At 41.6% G+C, this 25,583-nt stretch overlaps 3 protein-coding genes across 3 annotated transcripts; 1 reads left to right on the forward strand and 2 right to left on the reverse strand.

Moving 5' to 3' along the window:
- The first annotated feature begins 808 nt into the window (after nucleotides 1-808).
- lgals2b (lectin, galactoside-binding, soluble, 2b) lies at nucleotides 809-4,021 on the forward strand. Its single transcript, XM_020104042.2, has 4 exons — nucleotides 809-920; nucleotides 2,192-2,265; nucleotides 2,477-2,648; nucleotides 3,420-4,021. The coding sequence occupies exons 1-4, from the start codon at nucleotides 918-920 to the stop codon at nucleotides 3,564-3,566; spliced, it is 396 nt and encodes a 131-aa protein (XP_019959601.1). The 5' UTR covers nucleotides 809-917; the 3' UTR covers nucleotides 3,567-4,021.
- Nucleotides 4,022-4,673: 652 nt separating this feature from the next.
- On the reverse strand, nucleotides 4,674-5,947 carry uts2r4 (urotensin-2 receptor 4). Its single transcript, XM_020104040.2, has one exon. The coding sequence runs from the start codon at nucleotides 5,820-5,822 to the stop codon at nucleotides 4,749-4,751; it is 1,074 nt and encodes a 357-aa protein (XP_019959599.2). The 5' UTR covers nucleotides 5,823-5,947; the 3' UTR covers nucleotides 4,674-4,748.
- Nucleotides 5,948-7,723: 1,776 nt separating this feature from the next.
- Nucleotides 7,724-20,529, reverse strand: LOC109644127 (arf-GAP with dual PH domain-containing protein 1). The gene is made up of 11 exons (XM_020109456.2): nucleotides 19,978-20,529; nucleotides 18,279-18,409; nucleotides 17,175-17,266; nucleotides 15,228-15,310; nucleotides 15,045-15,157; nucleotides 13,653-13,799; nucleotides 12,842-12,925; nucleotides 12,583-12,645; nucleotides 10,985-11,056; nucleotides 9,571-9,802; nucleotides 7,724-8,650 (listed from the first exon to the last, which is right to left on the reverse strand). Exons 1-11 carry the CDS (start codon nucleotides 20,063-20,065, stop codon nucleotides 8,622-8,624), a joined length of 1,134 nt encoding a protein of 377 aa, XP_019965015.2. The 5' UTR covers nucleotides 20,066-20,529; the 3' UTR covers nucleotides 7,724-8,621.
- Nucleotides 20,530-25,583: the final 5,054 nt, after the last annotated feature.

Consider the following 25,583-nt stretch of genomic DNA (forward strand, 5'->3'; position numbering starts at 1 on the left):
ACATTATACATCATATAACATATAACATATAACATAACATACATATAACATTACATACATATAACATAACATAACATAACATAAGATACATATAACACATAACAAAACATATAACATAATATAACATAGGATAACATAAAGCATAATATAATATAACATAACACATAACATTATTTCAGGAGCAGCACTGTTCAGCTTCTTTATTTACACTAGACCTGTGATATAATAATACAACATTATACATAATATAACATATAACATAACATAACATACATATTACATAACATACATATAACATAACATAACATAAGATACATATAACATTTAACAAAACATATAACATAATATAACATAGGATAACATAAAGCATAATATAATATAACATAACACATAACATTATTTCAGGAGCAGCACAGTTGAGCTTCTCTCACATACAGTAGAGCTGTAGACCTTTATTCACGAAATTCCGACGATATAAAAAATTGTACAAAGAACAAATGAAGTCGTTTTGGTGTTTTATGTAATTATATATATATATATATATATATATTTACATATACATATATATCTGTTTCATTATTAGTTATGGAGTCACTGAACTTGTGTTTTATGGCACTAGTTCTATGATTATAGAAGGAAGTCAAACAGAAACTGGAAATATTGAGGATATTTGTGAACAAAAGTGAATTTCCACCTGAACTTTTAATCAATATCGTGTAATATGAAACAGAGCAGTGATTCATTAGAGTACTGAGTTTCACTGAGGGGCAAATATCGTCCTAAGTGAATGATTATATTTTTGCAGCCTGCTTCCTGTTGGTTGCTCCCTGCCCCCAGCGTTAGCTCCGTTATATAAACCCCCCCACCTGCCTGCGGAGCTGTGTCAGTATCGTCTCAACCCACTGAAGACAGCCAAGATGGTGAGTGGTTTAAAAAAACTTCATTCATAGGACATTTCTTTATTTTCTACATGGATAAATATCTGGATTCAGTTTTTTTTAATCTTGGTTATGATGTTAAGCAAAGTTCAAGGTTCAGTTTGATCAATTAATGATTTAATATGAAATACTTATGATCTAACTTCATTATTTAATCTAAGTACAAAGATATATTCTGTGGCCGACATCTTGGGGTCCAATAGGCTGTGTGCTTGTACTTAAACTATTTAAACATATATTCATATATTTCAGATTTACAGGTTGAACATTAGTAAAGGTCGAATAGGTTATTTCCTAAGAGGTTTATGCTTTGCAGTCATTAACGCTGATTTTAAGGCCTGTTTGCTTTAACACCTTTTTAATCTTTTTTTTGTTCACAATATTAAAAAAGAAATTCTCACCTGTCACATGATTTGATGAAGGTGAATTATGAGCAAGGAATCTAACATCCCTATTATCTCTAACCCCACAGGAAAACTTTGTTCTCATGTTCTTTGCTAAATGACTTCCTTAAAATCTAAATCTAAATTCTCTCATGGTAAAATAAAAACAGGTATTGTAAAGTGTCTGATCGTACTGGAGGAACAGAAGAGCAGCATCGTTGTGTTTGGATGTTTCACAGCTTCTAAATACATTAAAATGGCTCAAATCCTTCATCGGGATCAATAAAGAGTAACTCAACTTAATTATTCTCCAACAGTTTGTCCTGTCAATGATAAACTATTAGCGATCACAGGTACTGGGTCCTATCTGGTGTCTGCAGTACGTCCCTGTGTGGGCGTCGCTTTATGGTTTTACTGTCTCCACATGACGACCACATGTCGAAGGACAGATACGGCTCCTTCCTGTTTTAAACTATGTCCTGGTTGATAATCAACCAGACAGATAAGAACACGTATGATAATCAATTCTTCGGTGCCCTGTGCAAACAGTCATTAAGAATTGTGGTACAATCGTCCTATAAATGACATCGAGAAGTGTTTTAAAAAACTCAACGTGACAAATTAAACTTGTCGTTAAAAGGAAAATTCTTCCTCTTTGCACTTCAAAAACAAAATAGCCTGATTTTAAAGTTAATAATTCAGTTATTTAACCTTTTCGCTTCCCAGATTGATGATCTGATCCAAACTTTAGATGCACTCAAATAAAACCCTAGAAAACTCATTGTGTTACTTTAAATCTATTAAAAATGTAATTTTAAGACTCTTCCATCCCCAGAATCATTTCCCACACTCTTTTATTTCTCTTTACAGAAAGTCACGGACATGACGTTCAAGGAGGGGCAGGAGTTCAAGATCCGCGTCAAACCCCAGGACGACTGCGTCTGGTAATTTCTCCTCATTCTATCAAAAGCCGAGACAGAAAATCTTTGACTCTGCAGCCGTTATCTTTGGTTCATGAGGTTCAGCTTTCAGATAGAATAACAATTAATGAAGATGAAGTTGACAAAGGGAACTGTGGCTCCGCAGTTTAATGTTTAGTACATTTGTTCCTGCTTCATTGCTCTTTTGACCTCTACGTCCCTTCCTCCACCGCAGCTTCTCCATCAACATTGGTCACGACTCCGATAACATCGCAATGCACCTCAATCCCCGTTTTGACTACGGCGGCGACACCAACACCATCGTCTTCAACACCCTGTCCGGAGGCAGCTGGGGTGACGAGCTCCGCGAGGGAAACTTCCCCTTCTCACGTGGAGAGGAATGCAAGGTGGGTCAGGAGAGTGTCGGGGGTTATATGCAATCTCAAAATGCTTTGAAGTGCGATGAAAGAACCAGGATCGTTGGAAAATGTCTGGAAAATCGGGTCTTGATATTTTCAGGAGTTTGTCTTTCACATGAAGAACGCAGCAGGACATTGAGGGTCGGGGTAGAACTTGACTCTGCAGTTACTAAGCGACACTGTGCCTGAAAATGTTCCTCTGCAAAAGGATTTTAGATTTTCTTCATCATCATCATTTCACATCAGAATGTCTCAAATGTCACTTAGCCAAACTTTAAAGCCATATCTGCTGATATCAAATGAAAACTCTCACCATCCACTGATCTGTGCGACTTAAAGCCTAAAACTAATTTCACAAAAATGTTCTGTACATGTTTGTAATGATCCACATCACATTCCCCTGCACCTACAATATCCAGAGTCATAACTCTTCAAGAATTAAATTGCATTCCTTCGGTTTCATCATTGTTTCGACAACACAGGCTTAAAGCTGCTTTTGGGTGCGATGATAACAAAGAACTGCAGTACTTGAAGTATTGTTTTGTGGACAGTTGTAAGTATTTAGGTGTATTTGTACAGTCATTTGGCTCAGGCTTAAACATAATTATATCTCTGTAAATATTAACAATCATGATGGAGTTTAGAGGCTCATGAAAGTTTTTATTGCTTCACTCGTTCTTTTTAAACATGTTTGACTTTTTACTGTGCAACAACTGGAACATGAATTGTGTGCTTTGTCTCTTGTCTCTCGTCCGTCAGTTTCACGTCAACTTCAACAATGAGCAGTTTTACATCAAGCTTCCCGACGGCTCCATGATCAACTTCCCCAACCGCCTGGGAGACGTCAAGTACAAGTACTTTGACGTCAGCGGCGATGCCAGGATCATCGGCATCAAGATCAAGTAGAGATCAGCCTCGTCTTGACCTCTGACCCCTGACCTGTCCTCCACATTCTGCTGGTTGAAATAATCTGTTTAACATCACTGAGCCCATTCATGTTGTTGAGTCATTTGGAAATATATCGAAATTTAGAGAGATGATGGAAAGATGATGTTGTAATAAGAGGAAGTGGCCTGTAGACGGAGCCACATCTTAATGAACTGTGAATGTCTGACCTCTCCTCATTCTGTAGGTTTATCTGTAAAAGCTGTGAAACAAGAAAAGCATCTTCTTTGTCTCTGTCGCAGGACTTGTTTAAATCTTTACTGACGATTCACGTGTTCACTTTACTTTCACGAAGAGCTAATATTATCTAAGGTATTTTCATTCAGTGCAGAGGTGTTGAGGGAAGAGGTTTTAATGATATTTAATAAAGCTTAATCTATCTTTTCATCAATAAAGGCACATGTGCACAAAAAATATCCATCCATCAATTATCTTTAACCTTTTTCCTTTGTCGGTCGCACGGACACTGGAGCTAATCTCAGCTGACATTGGGCGAGAGGTATGTAGACATGTATCGAGAAACAAGCTATCACACTTACATTCACACATACGTCCACTTTAGAGTTTGCAGGTTGCACAAACACACACACACACAGAGAGAACATGCATTAAAAATTTGATGTAAATAAAAAAGGAGGAAGAAATATGAAAAAACGCTTGTGAACGTGGCCTCAGCCGGACTGTCGGTAAATAACGAGCTGATTATAGACGACGGAACAGGTTAATGAACAAAGACAGATGATATACGACGGTGGTGAGACGCAACACATGCTTACTGAGACAATTTACAGGAGGACTCAAAAGAGCCGTGGCTCGAGGTTGAGGAATGTGGCACGATGCAACTACATTCCCTGGAGGGATGATGAAATATACATTTGTGTGTGTGTGTGTGTGTGGACGGCAGATAAGAAAGTAAAGGAAACAATTGAAGCAGTCCTTTAATTCTATTGTCCAACTTTTACAATTATTTCATGGGAAATGCCAAAAACTATTCATAAGTTGTACAAATGACATCATCAGAGTCACACCACATGTTTCTGGTTTTCATAACGTTTACATTAAGTGCTACTACACATCACAGGTGTCTCACAAATATGACATTTTTTTAGTTTTGTACAAAAAGTTTACAAAACTAAAAAGCGACTAAATGTCCTGCAGGGGCGTGGTCACAGCTGAACAGGGATCGGCCCTGCTCGACCCCACAGACTGACCTTTCTGGGCCAGGTAGTCTTTATAGTTCCGGGTCAGAAGAGTGTAGAGAAATGGATTTATACAGCTGTTCCCGTAGGTCAGACACGTGACGAAGAAATTCACGTAATTATGAGCAGCTGGAGACAAAGCTCGGAGAGACTCTGCAGAGAACAGTTTGGCCAGCTGCCATCCCCAGAAAGGTAAGAAACAGGCCCAGTAAGCCGCCACGATGCTGAAGATCATCGATACCACTTTTTGTTTGAGGCCTTTCCTCCGAGAGGAGCGGTTGCTTCCTCCCAAGCTAGCCTGTGCGGCCCAGTAGCGCCGAGCTAACCCGACGTACAACCCAACGATAACCAATCCAGGCACCAAAACACTTGTGCAGAAGAGGACGGTGATATAAGCCTTGAAGGCCTCAGGGGTCCAGGTGGGGAAGCAGATCCTCTTAACCGAACCTGCTGCGCTGGGTTTGCCCTCGCTGAGTCGGATCATCACCATCATGGGAAGCGTCAGCACAAAGGCCAAACCCCAGATAATTCCCGCCGTTAGCCTTCGTTTGCGGGACGAGTACCTGTGCGCGCTGAAGGGCCTGGCCACAGCACGGTAACGCTCCAGGCTCATGGCGACCAGAGTGAAGACGCTGGCGTGCATGGTGAGGAGATCAAGACTGAGCAGGATGCGACAGCCCGCATCGCCGAACAGCCAGTCGTGGACAAAGTAGGTGCAGACTACGAAGGGGATGGTGGAGAGGTAGAGCAGGTCGGCCAGAGCCAGGTTGACGATGTAAACGTACATGGAGCCCGTTCGGCGCAGAGCAGCTGAGCGTGTGATGATGAGCGTGTACGTGTTGCCTGCCACACCCATGACGCACATGATTATCAGCGTGGCACCAAGCAGGGACGTCGCCCAAAGCCTCCCGCTGCCTCCGGCAACGCTACCACTGTCCTGGGATCCTCCATCTGTGGCCTCTGGGATCAGGACGAGTTCCAGCTGCGGAGTGACGGTGGTGTTAGGGGTGCAGTTCATTGCAGGTCAAAGGTCAAAGGTCAGGGTCCAATGATGAAGAGCCAGCAGAGTTTTTTTGATTGTCGGCTCCTGGAATCTGAAAGAGGTTTAAAGTCTGTACAAGCATTTCAAGATGTGAGGTTGTTTTTCGCAAATATATCACAAAGTAGAAAAAGCAAAGATTTCCTTTGTTAGAATCCAAGAGAAAACGTACAGATGTGCAGGGATCTGCAGACAGAGTACCGTCCACCAAACTGCCCGTGTCTTGAAGCACTTATCCCCAAAAAATAGGTCCTCCACACGCTCATGATCCCATACGTCTGCAGCGATAAAGCCTCCAGCAGAGATTCAAGTCATCAACGTGTGAGATGTCCTTGGTTACAGAGAGAGCACGAGGTTTTCTCTGTTGGACTTCGGGCTGTAGCAGATCTGAAAAGGGTCATTTGTTAGCGGCGCGGTGGCACCGGGAGTCAGGACTCTGACTTTCAACTGGACAAACTGTTCAAAGTCTCTCATGATGAGCTCCTGCGGAGCTTGAGAGGACTTCGGCTACTGACGTCCCCAGAGAGTCTCACAGGGATGAAACATTCGGCCATTTTAACACGACGGGCAAAAACAACCTCAGCATGGTGTCTTGAGTAAATGGCAAATATTTCTTTAACCTCTTGTCTTCATGGGACAGATTTTGAGCGAATCAACCGCTGTGATCATCAAAATCCATCTCGTCCTCTGTCCTCACTCAAATCATCCACGATGCTTCCCTGCAGCTCGTCTGTACACGTCAGTGAATCCACAGTCGGAGTTGGGTTTCTCCAGCCACCACTCAGCTCCTGGGTCTTTGACAGAAGACCGTCCTGTCTGTGTTCTTTGTGTTTTCTGGTCGCTGTCCTCTCTGCCTCCTCTCTTCTCTCCTCCGTCCTACCTCTTTCTCACCAGGGTGAAAAACTAGCAAGGGCCTATAGATTTATGAGGTATTCCTCTCGGGCCTCATCCCAACGTCTCTGAGCACCAAGGTGTAGTTTTAGACACCAGACGAAATCACTGACTGAAGCCTCACGAGTACACACACAAGCACTTATTTAGTAATTTAAGTTTGCTGATGAATAAACCTACTCTCTGTGTGAACTATATATCTTCATTCATTTGATATTTGTCTCTTTAACTGGTGGAATTAAGTTTAAAAAATAACTTAGTCCAGTGAAATGAACAGAAATGAATTAATAAATGAAAAATATTTGATCAATAATTAAATCCACAACTGTGCACAATGAGTGAAATTTAGTGGATATTTCAGAATCCAAATTTCTACTGAAATGTACTTGTTTTATATTTGTCTCTTTAGTTTGTGGTATAATCAGTTTTAATTTCAAGTTGGCAGCACATTCTTCTTTTGGTTGAGAGTACAGAGAAAAGTTTTTATCTCTGTGATTTTAATTTGAGGAGGATGATAATGAGGACGAGTGTTTTAAAAAAAAATTGAGTTCTGCAAAATAAACATAAATGAATCAAAACTTTTTTTACTCACGCTCAATAATTTCATGTGTGATGTCAGTCAGTCATGGCCAAGCACAGAAATGCCTTTAAAGTGATGTGGCACCAAATCACTCGTTGTTTGATATCTATAAAAACACAGTAAAATAACTTACTAGACTTGTGTGCTGTCTGCCACATGGGGGCGCTGTTACACCATCTACTGGCTGGGGAGTTTATCCCACAAATCTGACTGAAGGAGGTGAGAGCGTCTTCAACTGAATCAAGAATCCGAATCAAGATTTGGAGGAAAACACAAAAACCATAACGGTCATGTTGGATTCATGATGTAAACTTTACTGTAGTGTGTCAGAAGGAGTCAGTTTACGTAACAACACAAACTATTTTTCACTTGATGGATTGAAACAGTATTTGTGTTAAGTGTTTATTAAAAAAAAAAAAAAAAGAGAGAGAAATAAAAATGAATTCTGAATTCGGCACAGACTCAAATGTTTTCTGCACCTGTTTGACCCATTTGACTCCGTGTAACTTATTAAATCAAAGACTGTAAATAAAGACGGAGGACACATGTCCACTAGCCAATAAGTCAAACGCTGCCATCGAGCACAAGAGCAGCGGCGGTGGCTCAGGACGGGTCGTCCGCTAACCAGAAGGTCGGTGGTCCTACATCCCCTGACAGCTGTACCACGGTGTGATAGAACCAGTGCTGCAGGCACAAGTCCTGCATGAACGTGTGCATGAAAGTGACTTGTACTGTGAAGCACTGGTGGATAACTTTTGGGGAGCCATTGTGTCGTCCGTCTTTAATTACAGTCTGTAGTAAGAACCATTTCATCACATCACATCTGTATAAAATGCATTAAATGAAAGGATCAAGGTTCTTCTCACCTTTTCAAGTTTTTCTTAAATCTCGTATCAACTAAAACACGAAAACATTTCTTTAACATGATCAAAATTAAATCCACAGGCACATGGTTCACATAGTTGGTTTGCATGAGTCTGAACAGATCGAGAGTGACGTCTAATAATAAAAGCTCCGGATAGATATTTGTGTAACTTCTGTCCTGAATGTTTGACAGAGCGAAAACACAACAAAACTCAATAAAATGATAATTAATATTTCCTTAGGCCTTTTATATTTCTGCCTGAAAGGTGCCTTGGTCCTCTTGTTTGCATTGTTAACCTCATATTATCAGCAACGACCTCCAGTGTGACCATGTATGTGACGACACTCAAGTTTCCCCCAAACTACAGAGGGAGCCAGAGCTGATGCGGGTCCAGTGTCAGATCGGTGAAGGACTGAGAGGAGACGTCTCGGCCTCTGCTCCATCAGGGCCTGTGTTTGAACATGGCCTCCACTAAAAAACACACATGAGCCCAATATTAGAGAAAGAAAATGCTGCGTACCTGGATCTGATTCATTGTTTTGTTGATCTTGAAGACGTGTTGTGGATATGATCCCTTTTTTAATTTGGTACTTAGTGCTTTGGGTTATTTTCTTATATTGATACTGAGCTATATGTGAAGAGATATTAGTTACTACATGTTGTCGTGGTTGTTTTACGTGTTGTTATTGAGTCTTCAGTCAGGATAAATGATACGAATATGTAGAAGTACTGTCTGAAAACCAAAATAGAGTAGCCACTGTTAAAATGCATGGGGATCTAAATAAACACAAATACAATACATTTCATAGATTATAAACAATTCAAGTATCATTGGGTAAATATTATATTTTCCGGTGGTTTAATTCCCAGCAGCCTCAGCTCGTATTGGGTGCTAATTTGCAAACATTAGCATGATAACGTGTCAACACAGTAAACATGCAAAACATTCACGTTGTTACCGTGTGATCATGTGGGTGTTAGCAAGACAACAGCTACCATGGAGGACAGTTTATGCAAATGTTACCGTGCTGCTTTTGTTAACGAGACGTGTTTAACATCATTGCAACTTAAATAATGAAGGTGATTTGAGGACTTTAGTTTTAATCTATGGGAGATTACGGACGTTGTTTTTCATTTCTTTTCTTTGAGGTGACTGAGTGAAGCAGGTTAGGTTGTAAGTCTGCAAACTAAATCTCATCCTCTGTAAACCGTCACAGAGGAAGTTCAGCCACAGCTTCCTCCCTGAAACTGCTCAGTGGCCAGAACTGGATTGCTCTGAGCGAACATGGAAAAAGAGGCAGAGGAGGTTTGCATCGTAGACAAGTGTCAACACAAATCAGCTGCTAACGGCTGAATAACATTTAATAACCATGAAACCATTGAATTCTCACTTGTGTACTCCTGAGGGGACATCGGCACGCTCATGATGTCATTGAAGAGCTTCACCCACTCCTGCTGGTCGCTCTCCATCTCGCAAGTAAACAGGAAGTAGCGGTCTGGCGTCTGTATGGTGATGCCGTGTTGCCAGGCACCATTGCAGTGGGTGCCAGCGGGCAACCCGGTGGAGACGCTGTAACCGTGGTCCCTGTTCCCCAAGAAGGCCTCGCCTTTGGCAAAGGCGTCCTTCAGGTGGAGAGAGAGAGACGTCAAACTACCAGCATTTTCATTGTGTTAGCTTTTAGAGGCCGGCTGGAGCATTGTTGAGATTCTACTCAAAGCAGCACAGGTGCAGTTTGAACTTCAAGGTCAGGGGTTCACTAAAACATCTAAGGGGAAATATGAGGTTTCATGAATCAGGATACCACCTGGTGGATCAGACTTTTCGTTTGGCACATATAGTTATTGCTCCTTTTTACGTCAGCAGCTAATCCCCCCCCCCCCCCACCCGCGGAAAAAGTCTCTGTGTGATAAAAAGTCCGCTCTAATCTTCCACTGACTCACAGTCTCACTTCCACGACACCTTGAACACTGATATCAGATCGAGGGAAACAGACGATGGGTTGGGAAATTTATGTCCATGAATCAAATACGATTTAAAAGCCATTTAAAACTGCATACTTAGCCGCAGCTGCTACAAAAAATAACTATGAGAAGAAAAAGTCAGAACATTCTGACAATAAAGTAAAAATTTAACAAGAAATAGTCAAAATGTTACGAAAAGCTTTTTTCAGAACTGACAGTTTCTTTCACAATATTTCCTGATCCATGAGAATGTGGTGCTGATGTGTCAAAAAATTACATATTGTTTTATTTGTGAAACATAAATGAAAGTATAGCTTAACAAAATTGATATGTAGCCTAAAAATTCAATTTTATTCTCCTAGATTTATGACTTTTTCTCATACTATTACGACTTTATTCTCAAAATCTCCCATTTCTTTTTTTGGAGTGGCCCAAATGCTCTGATGTACATTACAACATGTGCAAAACAGGATTTTGTTCTTTTGCGAACCAGCTCAAAGTAATTTCCTCTGTGATACTGGAGGTCCTGAGTCTCTGGTCACTGTTATTTTCAGGGTCGGGGCCTGAAAGGTTTGGGAGCTTTATCCTTCAGGTTTTCACTTCACTCTGAGATTCTCCAAACTGTGACAGGTTTGATAATGTTACACCGGAACAGAAAGAACCTCATATCGTCCTCTCCGCACTGAGTCATGGCTTCATATCCCCGCATCGTCTACTTAATCTAATTTGCTTGATGGAAAAAATACCTCACTCTACATCCATCCCATAGTGTGTGTGTGTGTGTGTGTGTGTGTGTGTGTGTGTGTGTGTGTGTGTGTGTGTGTGTGTGTGTGTGTGTGTTACCAGTGGATCTTTGAAGTACATGAGTCGTCTGTGGTCCAGGGTGAACCAGCGCTTCTTGAAACCTTCTGTTTGCTGAAGAGACAAAAAGAGGAGGACACAGTCAGACATGGGGCGAGAGACTCAGAGAAAGTCAAAGAGAGAGAGAACAGAAGACAGAAAGCAGCATTGAACCAAAGGTGGTTCAGATTTCCTCTTATCTGAAGATCATCAAAAGTTTTATTCATTCAGTTAATAATCATGTCTTCAAATAAATCGCATCATCAATCTAAATTTGAAGGAGACATATTCCGTTTATTATTTAATAGAGATTTTGATCATCAGCCATAATATAATTTAAAGGTTCACCGATAGGCTAGAGAAGTCTCAGGGGCAGTAGCGACCACAACTTGTCGTTGACCACCAATGTGAAAATCACGTCGGATTCCTTCAGAGTGACTACATGAAACACTAAATACAAAAATACAAGATACAAACATACGACATACTGCAACACTATATTAGAAACGAGGTTCAATCCAAGGAGAGGTCGTTGGAAAGGGATCATTCGCAATGGTTTGTGGGATACGTAGTTGTTTCACTCTTGAAACAGTCTTGTTCAAGTCAAAAATATACTTTTTCGGCCAAAATATTGAAAATAAACAGAAAAGTTTCCTTGTTTGAATGTAAGTATAAGATTCAAAGTACTCAATATTCAAGTACATTAACCCAGACATTAGTCTTTGAAGATATAAAAGCCTAACGTCTTGTTAGACACATTGTTCTCATGAAAGTGATATTCTCATTGTGGTCGTTCCCTCCTCATTGTACCGGTGACTCCTTCCACAGACATGTCTCGCACATGTGTAGGAAATAAATGGTGACGTCCATTTAGCAAATCACGACACAGCGAGTTCTTTCATCTCTCAACCTGACAGACGAGGATTAAAGTGCAGCACCTGTTGAGTCGCTGAGGATCAGGTTTCCTCGTGTTGCTTGTGTCGGAGCATCAGTCTGAATCGAGGGCAGAAAGCAGCCGCATGTGTTTGCATGTGCTAATATAAAAGCGTCGGTGCAGCGGTGCGTGACTGTTTATTTACTTTGTCACTTTCCTTAATCTCGACACACGCGTCTGTTTTGCGAGCGGATTTGAGGGTTTGACACCTGAGGATTAAGTCGATCCTCCGCAGGAAGCCTCGTCTGACAGAACGACAAATGGACGCATGGACAGAAGGGTGGCGAGGCGGACATGTCTCAGCTGTCACTCAGTCCGTCAGGCAGCTGGGAGAGTCTCCTCTCAGCTCAGCTTCCATTCAAGAGAGTGGAGGATGGAATCACAGAGAGAGAGCTGAGGATCAAATTCGTTAAATAGAAATATTGTTTGTAGCTTGATCTACGGTTAAACCAGGGTTCGATTTAAAAGAATGAATCAGCGCGTGTGGGTGCAGGGGGCGCTGTTGCTCGGCTGCAGCAATGACAGAAACACACACAAGCCGTCCTGCAGACATGTCCTGCAGAGAAGTCCTGCAGAGGAGATCAGTGCATGTCTGACAGCAGCTTCAGAGACGCAGAGGTGTGTGTGTGTGTGTGTGTGTGTGTGTGTGTGTGTGTGTGTTACTTGCCCTGGGTCCTGTTTTTTCCATGTATCCCTCCTTCAGAAAGTTGCGGGTGAGTTTGGGAACCAGCTGAAAGCGACAAAATACAAAACAAAACGATTAAGAGAGTCCAACGACGTTAATAGTTAGTTCCATCCAACAGGATTTCTGTATTTCACTAACACAGACAGAAAATAAATATATAAATATCATTTTAATCTCAGTTATCCTCAGCAGTAGGTGTGTCTGTGTCAGTCTGTGTGTGTCTGTGTGTGTCTGTGTTCACCTCAGCGTCTGTCGCCCCAGGAAAAGCCACCTTCAGATAGTGAAGCTGAACTGCACGAATCGAATTGTACCAGTCAACGATCTCCTGATGAAGAGAGACACAGTTGTTCCTTTTTAAATATCAGACATGTTTAGGGAACACGTATCTATGAGTGTTTTACATTTTGTGCAGCTTGATTGAGATTCTAGTTTAATTTTTATGGTTTTCTTGTTTCTCCGAGAACCTCCTTTTGTGGCTCAAAGACAAAATTTCATTTTCATACTTAATTCTTTTAATGCGTAGATGCCTTCAACGCACAATGGACGTAAAACCTGGTTTCTGGCGAATTGAGCACATTTGCCTAAATCACTTGTTCAAATGACGTCTACTCTACTCGATAAGCATCAAATGTTCACTATCCCAAAAGCATTCATGTGCAGTTAAGAATTTATTCCACCATCATGTTCCAATTTCGCATTTAACTACCAAGCATAAGATGTCGGATTTGAACTCCACAAATAATGACAAACCCTGAGCTCTTCCATCTATTTCAATGTGTGTGAATGACACAGGATGACGGATGTGGAGCAGGAATGTCACGAGTTAATGAATCTCATCAGCCAGTAGAATCGCAGCTGATGGTTTTAAAAGGTTTGGAGACTCGCCCACATCAACATATCTCCAACACGTCTGTTCCTTCAGGTGACAAATATCACATCCGATCGCAGACGCATTGATTCACTTACAGAATATCACTGTTCTCTGCATTTATTTATTTTCCATCCTCACACACACACACACACACACACACACACACAGTGTTCAGACAGACCTTGCCGTTTTCGTGGTAGACGAACATGTTGCGGGTGCTGTAATCTTTCAGGTACGTGATCTGGAGGCCGTTGGGGTTTCCGATCTTCTCTGGCTGGAAGGTGGCGTTGACGGTGTCCACCTTGATCACAGCTTTGGGCTCCTTAGCCTGTGTGAAGGGTGGGAGGAGGAGGAGGAGGAGGAGGAGGAGGAGGATGTGGATGTTGAAGAGGAGGAGGGGAAATGTGTGTGCCGATGTGAACATTGGCTGATTTCGATATATTCGGGAGTTAAAAAAATGTATTATACCGATATATTGGCCAATATTTACCTGTTAGAAAATGATTCCTAAAACTCTTATGACAGAGAAATGTAAGTGAGGCTTGATGCTTATGTAAAATGTATTTATAAATAAAACAATTTAACGTATTTAAGAATCTAATGAACTCTGTCTATTAAATAAACCTCCCTCTGTTTAAATATTAATATTGAAAATGAACTTTTCTGTGAAGTTTTGTGCTTCCTAATAAAAGTCTAGTTATCAAGTGAAGGTGTGTGTATGGTATCAGGGCTGGGGGCTGTATCCTGTGCTCTTTGAAACTCTGAACCATGAAAATAAGATCCATTACTGTTATCTACACCTGCACCGTCGATAACCATCATGTCTGAAACACTGAAAACCTTTTTGTGTGGGTTCCTGATGTGAATCTAAATCGGAATCTGTGACCAGAATCTGTGAGTTTGAATCCTCGGCTCTTTATCTCACCTTTAACAAAGATTGTTTATACAAGATATTTCACAGCAGATTACATTCGACACTTTTCTCGTCGACTCTCCCGGTTTCCCTCGAGGGGTTTCTTAAGATATCGTGAAAAGTGGGACGGACGAGGGGACAACACAAAAACATCTCCGGCCACTGGCTGTTGCGGAGGCGGAGAAATAAAAAACTAAAGCATTAGTTAAGTGTCCTGTCTTTAGATAAAGTGTTCCCACCTCTCCTGAGCTGCTTCACTGTGACAAACAAAGTGCTCCCAGTCCTAATTGGTTCGGGTGGCGTGGAGCTTAGTGAATCAGCCGCAGTGACAGAGGTGCAGGGAGACGCAGCATTTCCAAGTGGTTTTGTATGTGCGTATGGGTATGTAAATTAACTGTGTGTAAAAATACTGCAGCACATATATGTTGGGGGTGTTGTCTCGATTTATTTTATGTCTTTAAAGTGTCTTTTAATTAAGGTATCAGTGATGTGGTTACGTGTGTGTGTGTGTGTGTGTGTGAAGAGAACCTCAAACTACATTAACCTTCTAATTAAAGGAGTGTTCAGATGTATTGTGGGCTTGAGAAGGTAAAGTGTGTGTGTGTATGTGTGTGTGTGTGTGTGTGTGTGTGTGTGTGTGTGTGTGTGTGTGCTGCTTACGTCATATTTGGTAAAATACTTCAGAGTCCCCTCCCGCTCTGAGAGGACGAATCGCCGGCTGAGGAACTGGCCGTTGTCCCGCCCTCTCTTCATCAACAGGCCGTCTCTAGTTCCTGCAGGAGAACGATAAAAGGTCATTTATTAACACAGGTGTAGTTTATGTAGGTAAACACACACACTTACCTTCCTCATAAGTGAAATTCTTCCCCGGCTCACAGAACTCTTTCCTCTCGTACTTTGCTCTTATCCACTGCTCCCGCAACACCCTGAACACACACACACACACACACACACACACACACACACATACACACACACACACACACACACACACACACACACACACACACACACACACACAAAGAGGACAGGTTAAGCAGAGCTGCTTGCAACACAAACTTAACGCACGTCTCTGCATTAAAACACAGAGATAGACTGTCTGGAGAATATTTATTTCGTTTCCTGACAAGTATAAACCTTTTTACACATTTTCAAGACTATAACACTTTTATCAAAGTGTGTCATTTAAAATAACATTTAGTTCAAGTCTCGACTCTCAAATTTATTCCATATTCCAACACAAGTATCAAATAGAACTTTTAGGCGTAACGGTCTGTTGTTTTATTTTTCGGTACTACATCAGATATGGTGTAATCAAACTGGCACAGTCCTCTATGATTAAAAAAGTTTTATCTTATCTTAATTTTCAGTTGGCTGATAATATCAGGTGTGAGCCTTTCATATCATTTTCTGAGTTAATGTTTGACACTGAAAGTCACCGAAAATCTGAAGGATCAAGTTGAATCCAGCTGATTCAACTTCCTTTATTCACAGAAGTCAGAAGAGATCAGGTCTCAGTGTCTCCTCTCTCTCAACCTCCTTCCTTTGATGATCAAAGACAGATCGAAGGGTGTTTAAATATGTGATATGTGTGTGTGTGTGTGTGTGTGTGTGTGTGTGTGTGTGTGTGTGTGTGTGTGTGTGTCTGTGTGTGTCTGTGTGTTTCTGTGTGTGTCTGTGTGTGTGAAGGGCATATGTAGATCCAAGCTGTCCTCAGACAAACTGTCACAGCTATGGCAGCGAGCTCCTGCTTCCATTCACACACAATAGATTTTCTAGTGCTCGCTCTTACAGATACGGTTGATTGTTTATTTCTGAAAACATTTTTATCTTATTTGTTGAAACCCTCTTCAAGTCATCCCAAAAGAAAAAGGGAAATTCCGGCGTCCTCACAGGTTCGTAATAAACACGACCAATCATTGGATTCAGACGGAATTAAAAGATTTGCTGGTGCACCTGTCCGTCACTAACCGACCTGCCTGCCTGTTCTCACCCTGCCTGTGGGTCTTCAGCTGGAGACTCCAACACCACTGAAGCCGAGGGCAGAGTCAGAAGTTAGCAAGCGAATCACAGAAAAGTCGACTTCTAGAAGTTTTCTGTCAGTGAGCGTTCATGCGTTTTGGGCGCGTAGCTTCACCGAGGGGGTCGATGGGAGGAGGTGGGATGTATCCGTTGCATATTTTCAGAGTGAAGTCTGCTCTCGGTAACTTTTCCAGGATTAGACCTCGTCAGTCAGTGGGTAACTGTCGGCAGTGGAAGTTTTTCATATTTTCAGTCCATGACACCTGAGACGGTTGGTCCCTTTACAAAAACTTGTTATCGTCACAGTCATGGTTCCTGTCGGGTCGCGGTCTGCTGAAGCTACAGTAACACAATACCTCGCAGTGTGTGATAGACACATGATGACAATGAGGCAGTTGTAGTGTGTCTGCAGGTGAAACACCAGACAATAACTGGAACACATCAGTGATTCTCTCTGAGAGACAAACTGCTTCTTAACACACAGTGAATAAATATGCACAACGTGTCTTCACTTCCTGCTGCTGCACAAAAATGAAGCTAAAACATCGCAGGTGAAACAGATACCGACTTCTGGTGGTACACACTTTTGAATATCATACACATATATAAATATGTATAAAGTATAAATTGTATAAATAGAGATTTTTGGACAGCGTGAATGATTTTTATGTGTGTGTGTGTGTGTGTGTGTGTGTGTGTGTGTGTGTGTGTGTGTGTGTGTGTGTGTGTGTGTGTGTGTGTGTGTGTGTGTGTGTGTGTGTTACTCACTGACAGTCTTTGTGCGTTGGTTTGTAGTAGTAGACAGGAACAGCAGCCTCATATTTACTCTTCATCAGCTCATTACCATTCTCAGCCATGAACTACACACACACACACACACACACACACACACACACAGATTAACAGGATGAATGTTTTGTAGATCGTTATCATCCCAGCAGGAGAAAAGGCTCAACAGAAATAAAATCCTTACAGACGTTACACAAGAAACGTATAAATCAGAGAGTTCGAATGATGAATGCAACAAATATGTTTGGATAAAGACGTGCATGGTACCAACATCATTTATCATTTCATTTCTGGGAATCACTCTCTCAGCTGCAGGAACACTGGGACTTGGCAGGAATGTGATGTTCTAACATCAGTAATACACAAAAAAAAAAAAAGAAATCCAAAATGGAAAATTATATGTTTTTAACTCTAAAATCCACAAACGTAGTTAGTCAGACAAACAACCCAAAACATAAAGTACTAATATGTGTTTCCATGAGAGAATACCACGTCTGTCTGAAACTTGACTTGACTGTGATGGATGAGAATCATTTTCTGCTTCAAGTAGCAGGATACAAATCATCAGCTTTGTGTTCCTCTATTTTTATGAATTGTATCTATGCTGTAAAAAAATCACTGTGTGGTTGAGTTACGCAAAATCTTTCCTTTTCACGCTGACAGCACTTTAGAATAAAGTGGCATCAAACCTGTATTTAAACTCAGAGACAAGTGTCCTCGAAATCCAAGAAACTTTACTTTAAGGTAGAAAAACAAACTATACAAATGTACAAAAAGTACAAATGTCATGAACTTGACATGAAAGTTGTAATTCTAGAAAATTAAAATTTAACCGGAAATTGTAATTGTATTTTTTCTTCGTAACTTTTGTAACTTTTGCCGGAAGATCATATAAAACACATTTTGTCTTGTGCTCATAAAAAGTTGCTGCACAGAGGTTCAATACCTTTCCTGGTCGTTAAGGAAACAAACTGATCATCATCAATGTTTAAATATCGATCACAAACCTTTAAACCAGTGAAATGTTACTGATAAGACTTTAACGATCTTAAATGTAAAAATCCACACAGCAGCCGGTCTCACCTGCATCTCGTGGTCCTCCCAGCGCGACAGGCTCAGGGACTTGACTTTGCTGATTTCTGGGATGTTGCGATGGATCCCCGAGCAGGCCAGACAGATGAACACGCCTAGAGAGCAGGAGCCCCACCCTGGATCTGCAGAGAGGAAGATGGAGAGGACACATGGATAAAATGGGAGTTTGTGTGTCGTGGGTATGTAGGGAGAGGACGTGGGGATCGAACAATATTACAAATACTGTAAGTAAACAAAAACAGAGTGAGTCTCATTCTTCTCTGACCACGAGGATGGGTTGGTTTGAGCCTCAATGTGACTGAAGAAGCTGAATCGAAAAGCTACTTTAGTTTTAGCGTGCACGAAAAACCTTCCTGACATTAATCGTTATTTATCAGATGGGGGCAGGGCCTGACTTTCAAAGGTTATTACATCCGTTGCTCAACTGCAGAGACACGAGGCCCTGGGGCCTGGATTCTCTGATTTCCTGATTTGACTGCAACACAATAAAATGCAATTCACTGTATGAGACCATGCACGAGGGTCGACTGCCCCTTAAAGCAGAAACAAACACTGCGCTCCTCGGTCAGCATAGAGTCAAAGGCTAAAACAGAGATTCTGAGCAGTTGAAAAAGGCACAGGCTGCTTTTAAAGGTGGTATGTTGGTATAAAACAGCTTTTGCTGCAGGATCATTATAAAATATGGCATAATAATGACCCTTGGTGAAACATAAGTGTGAACATTTAATGTAGAAACACATTTTCTAACAGTTTTTAATAAAAATAGAGACTAAGCAGCTTGCTCGTATTTGGATAACACATCAGTTGTGATATCTTTGGCAGGACAGACTTGCAAGGTGTCCAAGACAAGACATTTATCTGACTGTAAATACTCATAAATACAATATACAAACTCATTGAAAAGGCTGATGAAAGAGGAGCGGGACAAATGAGCTTTTAAATCTGTTCGTCCACAGCAGCAACACAAAGTCTTCTAACAGATCCAGGGATTTGATTTTCACGCAAACTCCCAAAGGAACACTTCATGGATTTTGAGGAAAGACATTCACGGGGGTTCTACTGAGAGCAAATCTATTTGGGAATTAAAAAAAATGTCCATTCTCATGTTGTTATTCCATTTGAGTAAAATATGCAGCTACAAAATCATAACAACTGTTAAAAAAAGCATAGCTAAACTACAAACAGTGGTTTGTTATAGCAGCTTTGGCCACAAATTAAATGTATGTGATTATATATATACATAAATAAGGCTAAAGGATTCAAAGTCAGGCTCTTCACTCAGTCCTCTACACTGAACTGTTCAGAGGTGGGAGAAGCGTCCAGGGCCTCTCAGCTGAGGGTGTGTGCAGCTCTGACATGTTGAAACCTGCTGAGAAGCTTCTTCTGTGGCAGCTTCAACATCTCAGAGCAAAGAGCTGAAGCCCTGACCTGCAGGCTCCTCCCTCTGACTGCTCACCTTGTCCCACTTTTCACCTCAAGAACCAGAAAACACAAAGACGAGGCTCTGACACGTAAACGCTCCAAACTCATCCAACACTTGGAGCTGCGACTGTTGAGATGTTTAAAGAAGCGCATGGACATGGTTTTGTTTGAGGGATCAGACCTACTTTACCAACATGGCACCCCCCCCAAATCGTTCATCTCAGCTGCTCCACATTCTACAGAAGAAGACATGTTTGAGTCGACCTACCCGGTGCGCCACAGTCCGCACAGGAGTCATTTCCATGGTTTTGCAGGATCTCCCTCAACGCTCGGGTGGCTCTCTCGTTTACCGACATGTCAGATCGATTATTCCTCCGCTTCCAGGGAGAGAGAGAGAGAGAGAGAAGGAGGAAGGGAGAGAGAGAGAGCGAGAAAGGGGGTGGGGAGAACCAGGAAAGGTAAAGGTGTGTCTCCTCCTCAGACACGACTCCCCCTCTCCTGGCCGCGGACAAGTGCGCACAGGTTGGCGCTGCGCTCTCGGTGTCAGGGGAATCAGCTCCGATTCAACAGCATCTGAATCTGAAAGGCCTCCGGATAAAGTTTGAAATCACTTCCTCCCTCCTCTTTAAGACACAGTCCGGTGCTGACGCGCCTCAGGTAGCGGATCTGCTCAGGCGACGTGATCCGCGTAATCTGGTGCCAAAACCACCGCCACGGTCCCGCAGCAGAACCGGCTATGGAGTGTGTGTGTGTGTGTGTGTGTGTGTGTGTGAGAAGAAGAACTACACACTAGGAAGTGAAATGCAGGTTGTTCAAACTTGCTTTTCCGCATAATTCGAGGTCAGGTGTGATGATGAACCATGAAGAAACATGACCCTGTGACAAAGATGAATTCATTCAATACATTTCAAATAACGTAACCTGCAGCTGAAGGATTATAAAGAGGATGTGGTTTAATGTTTACATAGATTTGCATTTGTGTATTTGCTTATTTAGTTCCACATTAATATAGTTGTATGTGTATTTTTGGGTCATTGTTTTATTTCTTAATGGTTAATGTGTAAGATTTAGGTCAGAGGGAACTGTTGGCAGAAATTAAATGTAGAATAATCCTCATGATGTTTTCACTAGTTCGTTTCTTATAAATTGTATGAATTGTAGTTTTCTTCACCCCAGAAAAGACCCTTTATATTTAAATACTTTATATTTACATCGAGGGGATCCTCTCTTTAATGAAAGAAATGTGAAAATACAAAACAGAAAATATAATAATACTAATACTAATAATTCTAATAATGACCTCCTGGATCCAGGCCACCTCCTATACTCCTAGAACATCCCTGAAGCTCTTAAATGATTTATTTGCTCCATGAACCCAGAAGTGCCCAAGAGAGAGGATTTTAGACTAAATAAAAGTACATTAAGTATTTTAAATCAAATTATGCAAAAATAAAGAGGACATTTTGAATGAAGTAAAAAGCCTCAATATACAAATACAATAGTAGAGGATGCTGAAAATTCAATACACACGTTATATAACAATAAGGAAGTGTGTAAAATTGAATATTGTGTGTACTGTGTTGTTGTAAAAGAAGTAAAAGTATAGAAGTGGAAACACAAGTCAAGTGTAGGCTGCACCTTGTGGTAGTTGTGTGTTTGTCCAATAGGTGGCGCCAGTTCAGCACTTTTCCTCCAGTGTTGCTCAGGTGAGTTTGTTCTTTTGTAGATTAAATTCATCTTTAAACCAAATATCCAGATGTGATTAAATGATAATCACTAATATTCATAACCATCATCTTTAAAATTATATTCTATTGTTAAAACTTTCTCTCTCTTTGAATTACCTGAAGAAACACTTCCACAGTTTGACGCCTTAATTCAGAGAGATGCTAGTTTTTCGGGAGGCGTCTCTCCCCCTGGTCCCTTTATCGTCTTTTCCTCTCGTCAGCTTTGGGGTTGGACGTCAAAGCTGTGGGTTGTTGACACTTAATTGATTATAGCTGAAAGTGTGTGTTCAGAGGGGTGTGTTGTGTATCTGTATCCGTCAAGTGGTTTTTAAAGGCATAAATGAATAAAGGAACTAATGAGTTGACAGGTAGTGGAGTGGCACAGCGGCACAGTCGTTAGCATGGCAACAATCCGGAGCTACAAACGCTCACTGTCTCTCTCTGATGATTTATATTCATGCAGTAGGTGGCATTTTGAAGCTCTCAGGTATGACAGGGACGAAATGGCAGAAAGTCCAGAGTCTTTGCCTCTGACACATCCTGCTGTGTCTGAGTCTCTTCTAGACTGTGTCTCTGTGTCTGTTCTATGACATACAGCCCATAAATTAAGCTTCAGGAGCTGTCCAACAAAGTTCAAATCGATCCTCCAGGCTGTGCGTTCAATGGCTGGAGATTTTAAAATGAATGAATCATCCAGTTCTTATGACGAGACTGTAGAGAGGGGCAAGAGTGTGAAACTAAAACAGGCTTTAAAAACCTGCGGCTCCTCTGACCTCTGTCTCCTGACTGCGTGAACAAGCAGAACAAGACGTCTCACAATATAATTCAGTCTAGAACGTCACAAAAACATCAACAGCAGCCGAACAGCAGGAGCGCAACATGGTTTGATCGTCTGTCGTCTGCTTAACTCTTTCAACTAAAACTGAAGCTGCGTTTGAAAATGCAAACAAAAGTGAAAAGAGTAAGATAACGTTGAAACAAACAACATTTTAATGACATCTCCGTAAATAAAACTGTACAAACATGGAGGCTGAGAACTGAAGCCTGGAATTCATGCTGGGCTTTTATTTCCACCTGTTCCATGGATCAGTAATCCAGACTTTCAGTCCGTAGGGATGAAGGACTCCGAGTAACTGTCCAGAAATGAAGCCAAAATGTCCTTGATATGAACGCGGCCATCTTGCCACAAAGACTTCATTTCTCATTTCACGCTGTTTTCTTCTAGCATCAAATAAATAGTATTCGTCCATGTTCCATCCACTAACATGGAGGAGGCAGGGTTTATGAGCTATACTAGAGCCAGCCACCAGGGGGCCGTTATCATTCGTATACAGTGAGGGAATATTAGCATTAGCTTACAATAGCTAACTGTTCCTAATTTTTAGCCCGAGGTGGTTTAATTCTGTTGGAGACTGAAGACAAAAAGATTTAAAAAGTTGCACACGTCAAGTGGAACACTGGAGAATGTAACCTGTAACCTGTAACCTGTGTTGTGCATGGAAAGTTTGATCGAACAAAAGTAACCGAGCGAGTGTAGAGCTTAGAAAATGGTCAATGGTCAAGTCAGTCGTGTAATTGGTGTGAATGTTATCCACAGAAATGAACATCTTATAAACACTGAGAGATGCAAAAAAACTAAAATGAGAAACAGGTGAAGAAATGTAAAAAAAAATATTAAAAATCCTGAGGCGTCAGAGAACAGGAGTTGGACAAATGGAAGTGAGGAAGATGGAAGAAGAAATGATGAAGAAGAGGAAAAGGAGAAGACCAGAGTGAGAGACGGACGACAGGAAACGGAGAGAATGGAGCGAGCCAGAGAGGAGAGAGAGAGAGAGAGCGGAAGAGAGCATATTACTCGAGGCAGACTCTGTCATGGAGTTAATGGGGTTTTGCCACTTCCTATCAACCCAGTGCCTTTTGAACCGTGGCCTTTGCATACAGAAAGATCATTAACTCTCAGATCTGCCTCCTCCAGGGGCCTCGTCTCCTCTCGGTCTGCAGGACGACTTGTCAGCAAGAGCGTGGCACCCGCCTCCCTGCTCCTCTGCACCCCCGTTACACTTCAGGTAACAATGCGCCCGTGTTAGCAGCTCGAATCACACGTTTTAAAAAGAGGAACGTCCTCTCTTATTAGACGTGTTGTAGATTAGAGCTGTTGTTTAGCTACGAGTGGCAGAAAATCCTTCTGTAAAACTCTAAGATTCAGTTTTTACCCGTGGTCAGTTGGACAGAAAGATGTCCACAGCTTCTTCACCTGACATGACAGGATTTCTGACACCAATTCTCATCAGTGGTTCCAGTTTTATATCTCATTACTGCCTTCACGTTCACTGGTGACAAGCATGACAGGGGAACATGGAATTGGACTTTTGGACCCACAAAATATAGAAATAAGATTGTGTTTGGTCCTGTAGCTTTAGAGAAGGATTTATATATATTTAAAGTACTAAGTATAAAAACAGGAAATGATCTCAGCTTTCAACAAAGTAAAGGACGAAGCAAAGTGAGTCAAAGCAGCCACCATTTCCTGTAGCCTGTATTTAAGCTGTATTTTCTGTGGTACAACTAGAAAACCATGCAGTTCCATCATCCCAGCACCAAACAGCTGCTACACACAGTTAGCGGCGAGCTAATGCTCTGTCATTCAGCATTTAGCAGCTAAATGGTGCAGAACAAAACAGAGTTAAAAATGAGATCGAGTATCGGACTTCATCGGGTGGAGCCAAACGCAACACCGAACCAATGCTAATGTTCCTCTACAGCTGCTGGGGATGTAGATTTGTTTTAAAGTTTAATATTTTATATTTTAAAGCTGCAAAATAGTTAAATAACGACGACACTGATGGAGACAGGAAAGGTGTGCACAGCGGCTCCAGGGTCTTGACCGGCTTTAAACGCCATGATGCCCAATATTATAAGCAGCTAATGTTGCAATAAGAGTCAAGGACTGAGCCCCGCAGCTGTTTATGCTGAGAGGACAGGGACCGGTGGGATACCTGCAGGGTAATCAGACAGATCAATCCTGTCAGGAGGCAGAGAGATGAATGAGGAGGAGGGTCAGGGCCAGAGGGAGGTCACTGTCATACATCCCCTCCCCTCAGCTCTCCTTCAGTTCAGCAGAGCCTGAACACAAATCAAACACAGCGTTGATTCAAGATAGTGTCTGTGTGTGAGTGAATTCAGATTAAACAACTGATATTTCAACACACAACACATTCAATCACATCATAAATGTGCCGGATTTTTCTTTTCATCAAGATTCTTGGATTCTTCCCTGGGACATTGGTGAAAAGGTCAAAAAACCACACAAACATGACATTATTCATATTTACTATATGATTATGAATTATTCTTCGATCTATATTATCTTTAGGTTGTGTCTGCAGTATTATACCTTTTCATTCTTCACTTATCACAAGGTGGGGAATCATTATCAGGATCCATATGAGCTTTAGATCGTCTCTCTAGCCTTATTATCTGCATTAATATCTCGGAAAAGGTGTGTTTTTAAATATATTTTGTTGATGCGAGCTTTGAGCAATCGGGTCCAAAAGTGAATCATCTAAAGATTCCCTCTCAGGTTACATTCCCAGCAAGTTTGATGAAAATCCATCCATACACAGACAGGGGCACAAACACTATCCTGTTTCCAGGATAATGAAGTGATCGGATCTAAAAACAGCTGCTCCCACAACAACACAGACAGATAACACCGAAACAAATCCTCTTCACCTCTTATTCATATCAGCTTGTTTCTACTCTCCTCTTTCATTGACACGTTCTGCTCTTGAAAACACAATGGTCTGTTTATCCTCGGTCATTTCTCATGGATGGAGCGCATGCAGAGGGGCAGCGCATGTGGATTACAGCTTTAAGCCTTGCCCCTGTTTGAAATAATGCATGGCCTCTATTTATAGAGCCGTTTGCAAACATGTTCACGGTCGTGTACCTGAAGGTGATGGTGGACATAGATCACAGGGGACGATTTCTCCAGTATCTAGGCCGGATGGAGAATTTCTTGACAGTGTTATTATATGGAAATGATTAATGACGGACACGAACGGCATATGTATGATCCATGATCGATGCTGCAATCTCCAGCAGCGCACATCAAAGTCACGGTTAAGTCATGTCAGGCAGCCGCTGG

The sequence above is a fragment of the Paralichthys olivaceus genome, chromosome 8 (genome assembly GCF_024713975.1).
Source record: "Paralichthys olivaceus isolate ysfri-2021 chromosome 8, ASM2471397v2, whole genome shotgun sequence".
Taxonomy (NCBI): domain Eukaryota; kingdom Metazoa; phylum Chordata; class Actinopteri; order Pleuronectiformes; family Paralichthyidae; genus Paralichthys; species Paralichthys olivaceus.

Coding starts and splice junctions, on each gene's coding strand:
- lgals2b (XM_020104042.2), top strand. Junction 2,266..2,476: donor CCCCAGGACGACTGCGTCTG/GTAATTTCTCCT, acceptor CCTCCACCGCAG/CTTCTCCATCAACATTGGTC. Junction 2,649..3,419: donor CACGTGGAGAGGAATGCAAG/GTGGGTCAGGAG, acceptor CTCGTCCGTCAG/TTTCACGTCAACTTCAACAA.
- uts2r4 (XM_020104040.2), bottom strand. CDS start 5,822: ATGAACTGCACCCCTAACACCACCGTCACTCCGCAGCTGGAACTCGTC.
- LOC109644127 (XM_020109456.2), bottom strand. CDS start 20,065: ATGTCGGTAAACGAGAGAGCCACCCGAGCGTTGAGGGAGATCCTGCAA. Junction 17,267..18,278: donor GGGAGGACCACGAGATGCAG/GTGAGACCGGCT, acceptor GTGTGTGTGTAG/TTCATGGCTGAGAATGGTAA. Junction 8,651..9,570: donor GTCCCCTCAGGAGTACACAA/GTGAGAATTCAA, acceptor TGTGTTTTTTAG/TGGAGGCCATGTTCAAACAC.